The sequence below is a fragment of the Schistocerca americana genome, chromosome 1, assembly GCF_021461395.2.
Source record: "Schistocerca americana isolate TAMUIC-IGC-003095 chromosome 1, iqSchAmer2.1, whole genome shotgun sequence".
NCBI classification, from domain to species: domain Eukaryota; kingdom Metazoa; phylum Arthropoda; class Insecta; order Orthoptera; family Acrididae; genus Schistocerca; species Schistocerca americana.
In genome coordinates this window covers 743,891,306-743,908,112 of record NC_060119.1, presented here as the reverse complement: position 1 = coordinate 743,908,112, position 16,807 = coordinate 743,891,306, and the positions used below count along the sequence as shown (strand labels likewise).

Below are 16,807 nucleotides of genomic sequence, written 5' to 3'. Positions count from 1 at the left end.
AAGGTTTTGCAGCTTTGGGAGACAGAATGGCATAACCTCAGTACGCACAACAAGCTGCTTGCCCTTAAGGGAACTACGAACATGTGGAAGACCTCCATGTGCACCTCTCACAGGGACTCGGTGGTTCTCTGTCGGCTCCGCGTTGCCATACGTGGCTGTCGTATGGTTACCTCCTCTGTCACGAGGACCCACCTCGGTGTCGCTGGGGCCCACAAATGACAGTCGTCTATTTCTTGCTGGACTGCCCACTTTTAATTGCTCTGTGGTGGACTTTTTAACTTTGCCAGCATCCTACCTTCGGTTTTGGGTGACAGTGCCTCAGCAGCACCTTTAGTTGTACGTTTTATTCATGAGGATGAGTTTTATCATTTGCTCTAAGTTTTAGCACATGCCCTTTGTCCCTGTGTATCCTCCAGCCTAGTGTTTCAGGGTGGAGGTTTTAATGTGCCAGAGTGGCTTGCTTTTCCATTTTATTGTCATGGCCAGCCAGCCATGGTAACCTGCTTTCTTGTTTTAACCTCTTCTACCTGTTTCTTGCGTCTTTGTGGTTTTCTTGTTCCCTTTTGTCCATTTAAGTGTTTGTTCCCCTTCAGTCATTGTTCTGGTTTTTCCTTTCATTCTGTTTTGTGTTGTAGGTCTCATTGTCTTATTCTCACCTTTGTGGCATTTTTTCCTTCGGAACAAGGGACTGGTGACCTCATAGTTTGGTCCCTTTCCCCCTCTTTCAAACCCACCAACCACATGTTCTCCTTTCTTGCTGGGTTGCCCGTTATCTGAAAAGGAATGGAAGATTCGGAGATTCACAGCTCTCCGCTGTCTTTGCTATTCTGAGGCCCAACAGGAATTCAACCGCCTCCACCTGGTATTTTTAATGTCTGCCTTTGCTTCTTGTGTGTTTTATCCTCCTCCTTACTCCTTACCTCCATCCTGTCCCATTCTCCTCCTCCTCCCTGGTGGTTCCCATTCCCTCCACCGAGCGAGGTGGCGCAGTGGTTAGCACACTGGACTCAAATTCGGGAGGACGACAGTTCAATCCCGTCTCCGGCCATCCTGATTTAGGTTTTCCGTGATTTCCCTAAATCGCTTCAGGCAAATGCCGGGATGGTTCCTTTGAAAGGGCATGGCCGATTTCCTACGCCATCCTTCCGTCACCCGAGCTTGCGCTCCGTCTCTAATGACGTCGTTGTCGACGGGACGTTAAACACTAATATCGTCCTCCTCCTCCATTCCCTCCCCTCATTGAATTGCTCCTCCTCAGCCGGAGAAGAAACCCTCTTCTCCAGCACCTGTACGATGGCCCGGACAGGCATTGTTTTTTCCTGTGTTCGTCTTCATACTGCACTATAAACGATGGCTGTTCGGACCCATTTAGACTCTGTGGTAATAGTATGCAATCTTTCTCTCTCCACCTCCCTCTCCCATCCCCCAGATTGGCCTCCTATGCTTGCCGCTCTTCTTGTCCCTTCCTTCTCCCTGGAGATTTTAACGCCATTAACTTTCTGTGGGGTGGTATGGCAACCACTGACTGGGGCAGAATTGTTGAAGACCTTCTGGCAAGTTTTGATCTCTGCCTCTTCAACACTGAACACCCCCCCTCCCCCCTCCCCCCCTTCCCCCCCCCCTCCCCCCCCCCCCCCCCCCCCCCACACACACACACACACACACTCACACTCACTCTTTAGTGCCCAATGCTCACACCCCCACCAATGGGTATTTCTAGTATGTTGTTCATGATACTCTCTCCTACTACTGTACAAAAATTTGCAATTACTCAGTTTTTCTTCTGTTTGATCTTTCTTGGTGTTTGTTGACAGAGCTGCTTCAGCCATGCATAATTTCTTTCATTTGTTTAAAAAGTGTGTGTTAGTGGCAAGTTGCACATATGCTTCCAGGGTTGCCACAGGTTCTGGAAATCGTGGAATATCAGGGAATTTCAAACACTTCAGGGAAATCATGGAAATATAAAGGAAATTTTTGTCTCAGTAGATGAACTGGTTTGTTTACTGAGGTGTCATGAATTGTTGCTGGCTGGGTGCAGCTGAGCAACTCAGTGTAAAGATGATTGCTGAGCCACAGAAGGCATGTAGAAAAGAATCATCCTCTCACAACTAAATTTTCAGCCAGAGCTTTTGTCAGAAAATAAGAGCAAACACATGCATTCACATAATCACTCAGACATAACTCATATACACATGACTACTGTCTAAGGCCACCACGTCTACAGCCTCTGAGAATTAAATCCAAACAAACCACTCCTCGTGCTTCTCATCAGCAGCTTCTCAGCTAGTGACAAGAAGTAGTGGCAGCACTGATTGCAAGCTGAGGGGAGTGGTAGGAACAGAAGAAGAAGTAGTGATGAGGGAGTAGGGAAGTGGCTCAGCAATCATCTTTACACTAAGTTGCTACCTATCCTCATTAATACTTATTCTCAGAATATTTGAACAAGTTATTTCTTGCATGCATTGATCACTGCAGTCTCATTTCACTGACATGCTGTCTGTGGCTTGTGAAATTCCGCAATGGGCCAAAACTGCAGGCCGTTTCTGTGGGTATCTGTAATGGATCGGGCGTGTCGATCTGAAGCCATTTGCTTCCCACTAATGTGCAGGCCTTGCTCGTTGGATGTAGTCTCACAGATCTGCCTGCAGGCAAGGTCTGTTTGTGTTTGACATAATGCAGCAGATCTTCATGGTTTATCCATGGTCACAGGACTGCAGTGCTCCTCACCAGACCAGAGGCCACGAGTGATGGATTTCAGGAATCACGACTGTCTCACAGCAAGTACATTGTGCCGTGTGGCATTTTATTAACTTATATTTGTTCTAGTACTTTTTGGCACTTCAAAAATAGTTTATATGTTACAAAGTATGGATGATAATAAGAAGGAAAATGTCAGCTGCTGGCAGTTCGTACACTATGTTCTCATATATTTCTCGAAAGAAAAATCGCACAATACCTGCAAACAATAGAGGATAATAACTGGCAATAACGAACATAGTAAAACCAGCATATTGGCGGTCACCAACAGTGTTGGTTTACACAATTCATCCCTACCTTGTACACATAATTCGAGAGGCCTACTTTTTTTCGAGGTTATTTCTGAAATCAGTGAAGGTATTTTAAATCCGTCTTGTGACTCCAAGGAAATGGGTATTTTAGTTACCAAATGTGTTTTATTTAATTGAAATAAATTAATGTCAGTGGTCTTGCTGAGACACATATACCACTTGGGTTGCTTCCTCCATCTAAAGCTGGCTGGGGTGGCCGAGCGGTCCTAGGCGCTACAGTCTGGAACCGCGCTACCGCAGGTTCGAATCCTGCCTTGGGCATGGATGTGGGTGATGTCCTTGGGTTAGTTAGGTTTAAGTAGTTCTAAGTACTAGGGGACTGATTACCTCAGAAGTTAAGTTCCATAGTGCTCAGAGCCATTTGAACGTCCATCTAAAAACAGTTCATTACTAAAGGTGTAGATTTTAGTATTTAGATTTTTGCTCACATCAGAAAATGCCAGGTTTTTGGCAAATTTTTTTAGATATTTCCTTGTTTGCGCTATTGTTTCTTGTACTGAGCTGCAAAGACAGATTATCAACTTACGTCGTAACTTACTCTTGAGAACTCAAAATTTGTCAGGGAAAAATCCTAAAACTTGTCTGGAAATCGGGGAAATATCGGGGAATTTGTGGCCACCCTGGTTTCAGAATGTTCAAAATAATTGTCATTTTACTTCTTGTATTGCAGATTTTTGAACCAAATTGCTGTTCTTACAAAATCTTCATCTGATACACTATACCAGGCTGCAAGGAAAATGCATGTTCCTGACTGGTTGGTTGGCTTGCGTCATGACATTGCTCATGGGACAACACTTCCATCATTGGCACTGTTGAGGAAAGCTGCACAGTTCGCTCTCACATGGTTGCATGTAAGTCTCAGCAGGAGAGTTGCCGTATTTGTGTGATGAAACATGATTGAAACCTTTGTTACCCAACCACACTCTGCTTATTCTGTTTGAGTACTTAGACAACACATGAAATTTTGTAATTGCAGAACAGGTTTTTTGTAAATTTAAAACTAAATTTGTCCATCCATAGACCTCTAGTGTAGCACATAGTTTTTCTGTCTATATTTGAATGCATTGTGGAAATTGCCATGAAGACAATGTACTCAATCTGTACATGGCCAATAATGGTGCTAATAGTCAACTAACATTTCACCTCTATAGAAGTGTTACTACCGCAAAACCTTCAAATTTCCCTCATATAGCAATAAGAGTTTCTGCTCATTATAGCATGCAGTCAGAGTTATTATGCAACATATCGCACGAGGCTACTGTGACAAGTTCTCAGTTGATTGGCACCAATTCCCATATGACACTCATGAATAGAGGCACCTGTTTGTGGTGAAAATTTTTGCCCGATTTCGCCATTTTTAAAAAGTTATTTCGGTATATTTTTCGCTACTCTTTTTTTCCATTTTGCCAATAATTTCGTTGAATTTTATTTCCACTTTTCAGCAGTAAAAGGTACAGGAAATACATTTATGGCACATTTGCAGTGAAAAATATTTTATTTTACATAAATTGAAAAAGCATAAAAATTATAAATCTTATTAAAACACAAATACCAAATCATGAAACTTTGGAAAACATTTATCCTGTCCTAGTCTATGTACACAACACACAAGTCAGTCCGAGAAAGACAAGGATACCATGACTTCCATATTACTGGGAGTCAGAGCTGTTCTCCTGTCAGACATTATATTGCAGTATCTAGAAAATGATCTCTCACTATCAACATTACTGACTGGGATCCACAAAGCCTCCACTACAGCTTTACACAAACCTGGTATGTATTTGTTCATCCATTCTCTCAGCTTCGGATGATCAACTTTTTCCATCGGGATGTTAGCCTGAATGAAAGCTGGAGTAGTTGATAAAATGAATTCTTCTTGATCATTTTTCGCTTGTTTTGCTGCTGCAGCGACTTCCATGAGCGTAGCTTGTCTTTTTATACTAGTAGTTGTTAGTGCCTTCTCCTTGTTCTTCTTGTGGGAAGAACTGTTATTAATGTGTTTCAGGCTCGTGTCCTTCCTCTGCCACTCAATACGCACATTGCAGTATTTGCACATAAGTATCTTCCTACTTTTGTCGAAAACATAAAATCCTTCTGACGAAAATTCCTTTTCTCGTTCGAAAACTGAACTACCATATTAATCATCTGTAGCACAAAAACAAAACACAAAATACCACACTCAATACACCAGCGATCCACAACGATTTCCCACATGCAATACTGAATACACCGCCAGAATGTTGTAGAATGTCTTTGGAATACTCGATATGTTATATATATCAAAATGGTGTACAATCGATATCCAGATTGTATTGCCATAACTCCAATTGAATTTCCGCAGTTAAGTTCAAATGATGAGATTTTGCAAAGTTTCATCAATTATTTCGCGATTTGGCTTAAAAGTAAATAGTTTCACGTTTTCAACAAAATATGTAAAATTTCGTGAAAATTTCGTGATTTCGCGCTTTGCGAAAAACAGGTGCCTCTACTCATGAATCGTAGCTGTATGAGCTACTCCTGTGGTTCACTTGTTACATGCTTAAAGACAGATCTCTCTTTGCTATTTAAAATTTACAATTCTGTTATTCCATTATCAGTCTCTCTGTCAGCTTATCAGGCTACCATAGGGAGAGCTGGAAGTCAAATACTTTCAGTTGATAGATAGAATGGGATCCCCAAGCTTAGTTGTGGAAACTACTTGAAGTACTAGGTGCGGCTCCAGTTTGAAAGCTGACATTGATAATGACAAGAGTAATACTTCATTACTAGTACCTAGTGTAGTCTTGGGCAAAGGCCCAGTTCAGTTAGTTCGTATATCTGCATGGTATGACAGTTACAGGAGTCATCACAGAAATCTCCCGTGTATGTGGTAAAAATTAGAGAGAATTTCCTGAAAAAAAATATTTTGTCAACAGGCAAATCATTGACAATGTCAAGGGGCTCCGGAAAGACCTATCTTTCCAATGTTAAAATTGTGCTTATAAATTAAATTTTTTCTAAGAAAGTATTTGACCTAGGAAGTTGAAATTTTTACAGGTTATTTATAGGAGTATTGGCTACAACTTAACACTTGGCCTTTTAAAAATTTGAATTCAGTTGTTACGTTTAATTTTTTATATTGTAATCAAAATTCACTACTTTTTGTGCCTTTTTTTTTGTTTATAAATTCAACAATATACAGGTATCTGGAAAAAGGCTGTGTTAACTTATGCAGAAGGGACTGTGTAACATTTCCTGAAAAGCTGAAGAAAATTGGTTTGGTAGATCCTGAGAAAACATGTAATTTGTATCAAAAAATAAAACTTGTGGGAATCAAGTGACAAAGTTTGGATTACCTTTTTAGTGCATTACAGGTCCGTAGGATGGATTCTCTTCATCTTCTGCAAACTCTTTCTCCAGCTTCCTCTTTATCCTCCTCCTGTTTACTCTGGCTTGTATTTCTAGGCTATTTACAGCCCTGTCAGCAGCCCAAAGATGTTCCTTGTTTAAAGCAAGCACTGTTTGTACCATGTTGAAACCTATCATCAGTCCCATATTCTGAAATACCTTGCACCTTATAACATTGCCATCATTGATAGTAACAACAGCATCATGCACACCAAACTGAAGTGTTTGTATTCCAACAAATAGGGTCATGGTGATTCTCGACCATACAACTCTGTTTACACTTTCATTTGGGTTTTGAGATTTTCCATGAACAATCGTTTACAACAGTTCATATGCTGCTGAGTATCTGAAAAAAAATTGATCACCTCAATTACAATGTCAGGCAGACTGTTTATGATTGTACCCTTCATCAGCTTGTTGTACTTATACCAACTGTCTTCTCCTTTGGGACAGAATGATAGAGACTTCCATCAGTTAAAAAAAGTATGAAAAAAGAGCCCAAACAGCCTTCTTCATTTCAGCAATACTGTATATGTTTTGCCTAATAGCCATTCCATAATAGTTCCGTAACTTATTAATTACACTGTCAGTTAACATTCCCTTCCTATCTGACCATTGACTATCACTGACCCTTTTTTTTTTTATGAAACTGTCACTGTAGCCTTGATCCCATTCATTTCTGTATGTGTCAAATACACTCAAATTTCTGCACTACAATATCACCACCATAAGGCTTCAGTTGTTGAAAACTTTCAGAATCACCGTCACCAAGGTAATTCACATATCACCCTTTATCACAAGCAACAAAACTTTGAAATATACTAGCAACACCAGCCACTTCTATTCCTCCACAACTGTCAGTTAGCTGTGCAGTTATTTTCATGTGTACCTTTATTTTTTGTGGACAATTACAATATTTAGATATTACTGCTACATCTAAAACTTTCCCTGTATACATACTGGACGCAGATACTACATTATGAAGAGATGTGTATCCCCATTTACGCTAGGTACCATCGAATGCTGCAGTCAAGTCTCTATTACAACTGTTTTCTATTACTGCCTCTTTCCCAGCTTTCTTCATAGATTCTATACTGACATCATCTACTTTAGACCCTGTAAGTCTCTTATAGTTTGTAAACTTGGTTGGGGAGTTTGGAAGATTGTCACGCCACAGAAAACTGCACCTGCAATAGCACACTTTCCAATTGTACGTGAGGCATAAACAAATATAAGTTTTGTTTATAGCTTTTGCTACAGTTTTCTTCATTTGGAGTTATTGCAACACTGTTTCAGATGGTGGCCATATATGGACTATTACTAGACTTCAGTTCCATTTCACTGGCAAGTCCTATGAGGTTTTTTATTCAGTGTTCCAGACTGACTTCACTACACTGAATACATTCTGCACCTGCCATGGGCAGGTTCACACACTTTATCATCTTTATTGTTTACGGTAATAATACCTACCTTTGGCTTGCCAACATTTCTCCTTTTCTTAAAAGCCGTCAGAGGATTTCTAGTCAGTTTATGTTTGCCCATTAGTATCCATCAGTGAAACAGAGACTTCAATGAACAGAATTCACTAAAAATATTTTCAGGATTACAAAAGAATAAACAAACAGCGATATATACCAGACTGGCAGAGGCTAGCCACAACACTTAGTGTGTAACACTTATTTTCATCTACATTTATACTCCGCAAGCCACCCAACTGTGTGTGGCGGAGGGCACTTTACGTGCCACTGTCATTACCTCCCTTTCCTGTTCCAGTCGCGTATGGTTCGCGGGAAGAACGACTGTCTGAAAGCCTCCGTGCGCACTCTAATCTCTCTAATTTTACATTCGTGATCTCCTCAGGAGGTATAAGTAGGGGGAAGCAATATATTCGATACCTCATCCAGAAACGCACCCTCTCGAAACCTGGCGAGCAAGCTACACCGCAATGCAGAGCGCCTCTCTTGCAGAGTCTGCCACTTGAGTTTGTTAAACATCTCCGTAACGCTATCACGATTATCAAATAACCCTGTGACGAAACGTGCCGCTCTTCTTTGGATCTTCTCTATCTCCTCCGTCAACCCGATCTGGTACGGATCCCACACTGATGAGCAAAACTCAAGTATAGGTTGAACAAGTGTTTTGTAAGCCACCTCCTTTGTTGATGGACTACATTTTCTAAGGACTCTCCCAATGAATCTCAACCTGGTACCCGCATTACCAACAATTAATTTTATATGATCATTCCACTTCAAATCGTTCCGCATGCATACTCCCAGATATTTTACAGAAGTAACTGCTACTAGTGTTTGTTCCGCTATCATATAATCATACAATAAAGGATCCTTCTTTCTATGTATTCGCAATACATTACATTTGTCTATGTTAAGGGTCAGTTGCCACTCCCTGCACCAAGTGCCTATCCAGTGCAGATCTTCCTGCATTTCGCTACAATTTTCTAATGCTGCAACTTCTCTGTATACTACAGCATCATCCGCGAAAAGCACTCACATCACTAAAATATTCAGGAACACAACATTTGACAGCAGTTTTACAGTGCCACAATGAGCCATGCTCACGCAGAACATATTTCAAAAATAATTTAAAAATAGTTGTAGTCTTCTGAACTGAATAAATTACATATCAATTGAAAGACGAAAGTCTAGATTTTTAAAATACAAAAAAGTAAAAAAGGAAATTTCATGATTTTGAATCTTTCCAGAGCCCCTTAAATGCCCAGTGTAGTTGAAGGTGTCAGGATTGACCACTACAGAATCTTCCTTCCATTCAGTTTCTTTTAGTACTTGTACACTGTCTCTTTGCTTATTCCTCTAAAATATTGTACCTACAGAAGAACTATGTTTCGAATGTAGATACCACTAGAATAGACGTTGAGCTGAATACATGAGAGGTGTTGATTACTGTAGCTTACGTATTGAATTCGTATGCATCAGTACACAGGAACAGAAAGTGCTTCTGTCAAGTGAATCATAGATTAGTCCTCATTATTTAGGTTTAGCACATCTTTGTTTTTCTTTCTTTACAGGAATACTACTGGAAAGGTGAAGCCACTGCATCATCAGATTTTGTAGTTGCAGAAGGGGATCTTGGTGATACTGAAGACTCTGAAGAGCTTAAAGAACTACTTGAAATGTGGCAAGCCCTAAAATTGTACTCACTAGCCGAATATGAACATCTAGGGCAGATTCCTGATGGGCCACTGAGGTTAGTAATGGTAGTAAATCATCCTGAAAGAAAATACCTACCAAAGATACGTATCACAAAAAACTGAAACTCATCAATTCTTTATACAGTGCTTCTGTTTTAAAGCTACTGCTCTCTAATAAACCATAATACATAAAATATACATATTATCTTGTGACATGCGATTCCCAATGAAAAAATATTTTGAGCAATGCTCTCTGGAAGTGGAAATTAATAATTGTCCCATATTATGTAAGCTTCAAGTTTATTGTAATTTGATTTTCTACATGAAATAACTTTGATAGCACTGTGCAGTAAGTCAAAACACACGATTTGCTGTGAGCATATTTTTAAAGTGTCATTCTAAAGTTCTAGTATTTTTCTTGCAGTGATGTACTTGGTTTTGCATACTTGAATCTTTCGAAATTAGTTTGTGTTATAAAATAGTCACAAATGGGGAAGGTCTAAGATTTGCAGCATATTGTTTGTTTTGGATTTAAAAGAGGGGTTCAAGCAGCAGAGGAAGCTCAGAACATTTCTATCATGTGTGGAGGAATTTGCTATTGGACAAATCACATCTGAAAAGCAGTTCCTTGTTCAAGGAAGATCATGCTATCGTAAATGATTTACAACATGCAGGAAGTCTCAATAATTGACTTCAATCATTCGATATCTTTTGACATTTGCCTTTAGTAGGCAAGGTTCAGAAGTACTGCATACTCTAAATCAAAGCATCAAAAATCAAAGGGGTCACTATTAATACATTTGTTTTGAATGTAATTAGTTTGCTCATTGAGTATCCCTATGCATGTTATTAGTAGTGACAAGTTGTGATCCTAAATTCTTAAGAGCAAATTAATGGCAGGGCCCTAACAAAAGACATCTTGAGCAAGGGACATGGTGAACAGATAATACTTTGTATCTGGTGACACAGAAAGGGTGTTCACATTAAGAACTTCTTGCCAGGGGTGTGTCCATTTCATGCCAACAACTGAGACACCTTTTGATCATAGTATAAGAAACATAACCAACAAAACTATATAAACTGTGTTGCTATTACAAAAATACTTTTCTGATTTTACCAAAAAAAGTCTCTGTGGGAAATCATCCCTCATGCATTTACTCAGCTGATCTTGCACACTCAGATATTTGCCTTTCCTGTTTCTTATCAAGCAACCATCAAGAAAAATCCTTTTTGGACAAAAATGCACTTCAGACATGGCTTGACATCTTTAACTCTGAATGAGTAGGTTTCTACAGATGTGGAATCTGTAAACCACGTGAGCACTGTCATACTATTTTAGATAGTGTTAGAAAAATATTGCTTCTCTTACATTTACTGTCATGTTCAATAAACTAACGGAAAAATACTGTTAAAATGTGCACTGTACTAATACAAATGAATTAAAACTCACCATGATAACTGTATGATGAAAGTCTATTTTAATAAAACCTTAAGTTTATGTATCAAATTATTTAGGAATAAAGAGATGACTCGCTGAAAGGCAGAAGCACTGCGCCGTCGACGGATACACAGACTAAAGGTACAGAACTTTGCTTTGAGCAATTTGGAATGAAATTCCTTTCTCAAGCTGTAGCGAGCGCACGCGAGGCCCCCCCCCCCTCCCCCCCATACACGTACACACGTATGTATGTGAGCATAACCAACAAAACTACATAAACTGTGTTGCTATAACAGAAAATACTCTGCTGATTTTACAAACAAAAGTCTCACGTGCGTACGCACGTACGTTTGAGTGATGGCTGGGTAGACAGCGAGCCACCGTAGGTTTAGGCCCGGGAGGTTATGAGAGCGAAGGTTGTGAAATGTTGCATGTTGTGCTCTACTGCATATTGTGCCACTGGGTGGTCCATCTTGTTTTTGGCACCAGTTTGATGGTGGCCATTCATTCTGGTTGACAGCTGGTTGGCTGTCATACCAATGTAAAATGCTGTGCTGTGATTGCAGCAGAACTGGTATATAAAATGGCTACTTTCACAGGTGGCCCAGCCTCTGATGAAATAGGATAAGCTTTTGACTGGTACGGGCCATCTGCGAAAGCTGCTATGTTATATACCAGCTCTGCTGCAACCACTGCACAGCATTTTACATTAGTATGTAGTATGACAACCAACCAGCTGTCGACCAGAATGAATGGCCATTCCGAAAGGTGGCAAAGCCGAGGTCTGTGCCTTTTGTTCATACATCTGTCGACAGCACAGCACTTCTGCTTTTCAGTGAGTCATCTCTTTATTCCAAAATAATATGTTATTCTCAACCGGAAGTTTATGTAACATGTGCATACCAAAATTGGCATGAATTAGTAAGATAATTTGCACAATGGAATTTGAAATGTCCTCTTGACATGCTGTCCCATGTCATATTCAAGGAGCATGGACATTAGGCAGTTGGAGAACATGCCTAAAGAAGACCAGTTATAAAATTATTCAGTGTCACATTTTCATAAATGAAGTTGTCTTATCACAAAAACAAAATTGTCAGCAGAAGCAGAAAACGGCACTATAATCTGTGGAGTGTCGTAAGTTTTCTGCTCTTACACTGTGGGGTACTGGAAGTAGCAAGAGCACTTATGATTGGGAAGTTCTATTAAGATTTCCTTATTGATTTTCAATATGGCTGATTGTGGCTCTGTCACAGAATAAGTAAAAAAAACAGGCCTTTATTGAGACAATATGAGAGATGAGCTTAGTTGCAGTTTCCACATGGAATGGCTTCACTTGAGGCAAGGCCATAAATTGATTAGCTTAGTTGCAGTTTCCACATGGAATGGCCTCACTTGAGGCAAGGCCATAAATTGATTACCAGGCATCACACTTTAAAAGAAAAATCGCTTCTATTATTCAGGGGAAATAACAAGAAAATGTCAAGTGAATGTAGCAGGATAATTCTGTGCCATGCACGAGGAACTTGATGGTCACAGAGTTGACCAACATATTCTGCATTGCTGTAGAGTTTTTTTATACTACAGCAGGTAGAATTTGTTTTGTCTGCTGATGTTTTCCTTGAGCGGACGTGGAACTGAGCCGGCCGCTGTGGCCGAGCGGTTCTAGGCACTTCAGGCTGAAACTGCTACGGTTGCAGGTTCGAATCATGCCTTGGCCATGGATGTATGTGGTGTCCTTATGTTAGTTAGGTTTAAGTAGTTCTAAGTTCTAGGGGACTGATGACCTCAGAAGTTAAGTCCCGTAGTGCTCAGAGCCATTTTAACCATTTGAATCTGGAACTGACTGTCAGCTTGTGTTTCAAATACTCAGCCACTGACAGCCAAAGTACCTAAAGTGAATGTCAGTGAGTTTTATTCCCATTTCTGTGACTAAATTTAAGACTAGAGATAGTTGCAAATAACACTCAGATGCACCAGCTGCAAACTAATTATTGTGAATTGATAAATGTCACAATTATTTTTGTTTTTTCTGTCTTAAGAGTACTGGAAACTGAAATGCTAATTTACCAGATGCTATTCTCATTTTTGGAGCATCTCCAGTGGTAATGTTGTAAACATTACGTAATATGTCTCCTGATCATTATAGACTTTGAAACCATTTTTCTTAAGAACGCTATCATTGGCACTATTCCCAAAACAGAGGAACACAGATGGAAAGACAATAATACAACATTGATTGTGAAACCTGAACGCCACACAGAAATTTTGTAAGCTACAAATAACAAAATTCCATATCAAGAAACTCTACTTCACAAAGAAACCATATAAAGGTCACAGAGAAAATGAACCAGGAAATGTGAGAATTGCAAACTTGATTCCATCTTCTGCCACGTGAAAGGAGAAGCAGTTATCATCAGAACATGGAACAAGGAACACACACTGCTGACAGTAATGTTGAGAGTAAGTCATCCATAAGCATTGGATGTATGTTTCTATGTACAACTGGGCTCTAGTTGTCAGCTTTCCTGACTGAATGTTCTACGTTGCCCTGTAGATGAGTAAGATAAATATGAGTATTCTGTGTAGCAAACATCGAATGTTCCAGCTACACCATTCAAAAAATAGTGAAAGTAAGTGACTGAAAAGTACCCATGAACTAATAAATAATATACAGGGTGATTCAAGAAGATATGAAAACATTTTAATGTTATTCTACAAGTAAAACTAAAAAAAAAAGTTCAGTTAAACATTGGTCCACAAATGTTTAGCTACGGAGTTACAGCTAATAAAAGATTTTACCTGAAATTTAGCAACCTTGCTAATATGAAGCTATCGCAAAACTGTACAAGGTTAAAGTAAAGCACAATTTCCATTTATTTTGTTGTTATTGATGTGGTGAATCTAATAAAACATGTTCAGATGTGTAACTGCAGTAGTTTTCCAGAACATCCAGAGAAGCAAAGATGTATTTTGTAAAATTTTTATTTATTACTATTTGGCCCAATTTTTTAAATTCTAGTAAGATGCACATAGTTTTCAGCAGAAGTTGTAGAGAATTTAGTTTTGGAAAAATGATGGTAATAATGTTAACTGAAACTGTATGAATGTGTTAGATAATCTGCTTTTATTAATACCATACCACATGTGAATTCATGTTAAACTGGAATAATCAGTGTACATACAATTTCACAATACATGTTCAAAAATGTCTCCACCAAGTTCAATGCATTTAACTATACATGTATGAACAGACTTTGTTGCTCATTTCAGTTTCACAGGGTTGTTCTTAATTTCATGTATTGCATTCATAATGCGAGCAAGTAATGCCTCATGTGTATTGACTTTGTTCTCATAAAGGAGGTCTTTCATCCATCCCCATACACAAAAATCCATTGGTTTTAAATTGGGCGATGCAGGTGGCCACAGATGTGTAACATCATGACCAATCTATTTCTGGGGAAATGTTCATTTAAATGTGCAGTAATGGCATTTGTGAAATGTGGAGGTGCGCTGTCATGTTGGAAACACATTTGCAATCGCGTAGCAAGTGGAACATCTTAGAGTAGCCCAGGCATTTCTTCTTGAAGGAATTGTAAGTACATCTCGCCAGTTAGACGTCCTGAGAAAATGAATGGTCCAATAAAGTGTGTGTTGATTATACCCCACCACACATTTATGCTAAATCGCTGCTGGAAATTGCGTTGCGCTGTTGCATGTGGGTTTGCTTCAGACCATTCGTGCTAGCTACGTAAATTGTTTGTACCATCTTGAGTGAACTGTGCTTCATCAGTAAATAAAATTTATTTGTGTAACTGCCGATTAGTGTTAAACCAGTTGCACAACTCCAAGCGAAGGGCAGGATCTCCTGGATGTAAATGATCCACTTTTTGTTTATGGTGAGGATACAGATTATTGTACTACAGTGTACACCATACCTTTGATTGTGAAATGCCTAATCGTTGAGAGGTACATTGTGTTCTGGTACCTGGGCTATGTTGAACATCATCCATAAGATCCTCCTCATCGTCTTCACTCATTGAGCACTCATTCTGATTATGAATGCGAGGTAGAGAACCTGTCTTCTGTAACATTCAAAATACTCCGCTAATGGTTCGTTCATTTGGAATCCTCGGAGTTGGATAATGTATGCAGTATTCGTTAACTGCAGCCGTAGCATTACCATCACATTTGCCACAAATAAACACCATATCGGCGTATTCCTCTGTTGTAAATTTGAAAGGCATGCCTATTTCATAAATAATCTACATACTACAATAGTTACTATGTTGCTTCACTTAAATACGCTGTTGTTATGTTCTTTCACTGAACAGTACAGAAAACTAACTTGTTTCAAGGTTAGGAAATGACTGAAGCAACTCACTAACAGTTGCCAACAATGACATAAACATTTCTACATTCTTAATGCAAAGTGAACAAATTTACTTGTGATGATGAATTCTTCTTGGGTTATCAGCTGAGTGGTGGTGTCGTCTTGTCGCAACATTTCAATGAGTTTCGGCGGTGATGATGGGTATGAAACTCATTGAAACGTTGCGACAAGATGACGCCACCACTCGGCTGATAACCAGAGAAGAATTCATCAGTGGAATACACTGAGAAAGACTGCAATCGCATAAATTTACTCGTATAATAACGTCTGCTTTTCTGAATGAATGTTCTGGAAAACTACTACAGATACACATCTGGGACATGTTTTATTAGATTCACCAGACCAGTAACAAGAAAATAAATGGAAATCATGCTTTACTTTAACCTCATACAGTTTTGCGATGGCTTCATATTAGCGAAGTTACTAAATTTCAGGTGAAATCTTTTATTAGCTGTAACTCCATAACAAACATTTGCGGACATATGTTTATATGAACTTTCTTCTTTAGTGTTACTTGTAGAATAACATATTAAAATATTTGCATATCTTCGTGAATCACCTTGTATATTATCATTAGTGAAGTTGTCAGTCAGCTGAAGATTATTAAAACCTGCATTTTTTTTAATCTGCACTGCAGTACATACCATTACTTAATTCCATTGTGGTCATTTTCAATTACAGTACAGGAGGAGGAACAGAATCTGTTTTAAATATATATTTTTTGTCATTTAAAGCATGGCTATAATTGCAGTAGTACATATGTAGTGAGTCATAAATAATGTGAACATTCTCTCATTGCTGAAGTAGTGACTAAGACAGAAAGTGGAAAACTTCTTAGAGAGCAAGAAATGAGAGGGAACCGTTACTCATAAAATAACGACCTCGAAATTAAAAAATTAACTTTTCTAACTCACTGTCACTTATTGTGCAAGAATTGTTCACAATATCTCACCAAAATTGCAAGCAAATATCTAGTGAGTCTAGTAGGATAATTCAGCTCTAGTCTGGGGGGGTCTGCTGACTGTCACTGATTGCCAAATATTGTCTGGATGGACTGTCCTTTCAGTTGCGCAGTGGACAGAAATACTTGTTATGCAATGATGGACATAATTAATGTAAATATGACAGAACTGTTTCCATTTTGGCATCATTAGTAACTCATGGGTTATGGACTATGTTCATAAAGTCAGATTATTCAAATTGATGTCAAATACAATTGTTTTCAAATTGAGCTTGATGTATATTTTAAAAATATCAATGCATGAATTGACTTCAAAGTAAACAATGATTAACCTGTCAAAATATGCAAAAATATTATTCACTAACGAGGTGCGTAAAGAATCATTACATGTGCA

The 16,807-nt window shown here is 39.0% G+C and overlaps 1 protein-coding gene across 1 annotated transcript in view; it reads left to right on the top strand.

Annotated features, from left to right (window-relative positions):
- The window catches only part of LOC124545223, a 107,978-nt gene that overhangs the window by 44,597 nt on the left and 46,574 nt on the right, over positions 1–16,807 (top strand). The window contains exons 4-5 of the mRNA XM_047124098.1: positions 3,739–3,919; positions 9,499–9,677. Of these exons, the coding sequence (XP_046980054.1) occupies positions 3,739–3,919; positions 9,499–9,677 (360 nt within the window). The remainder of the gene's footprint in view (positions 1–3,738; positions 3,920–9,498; positions 9,678–16,807) is intronic.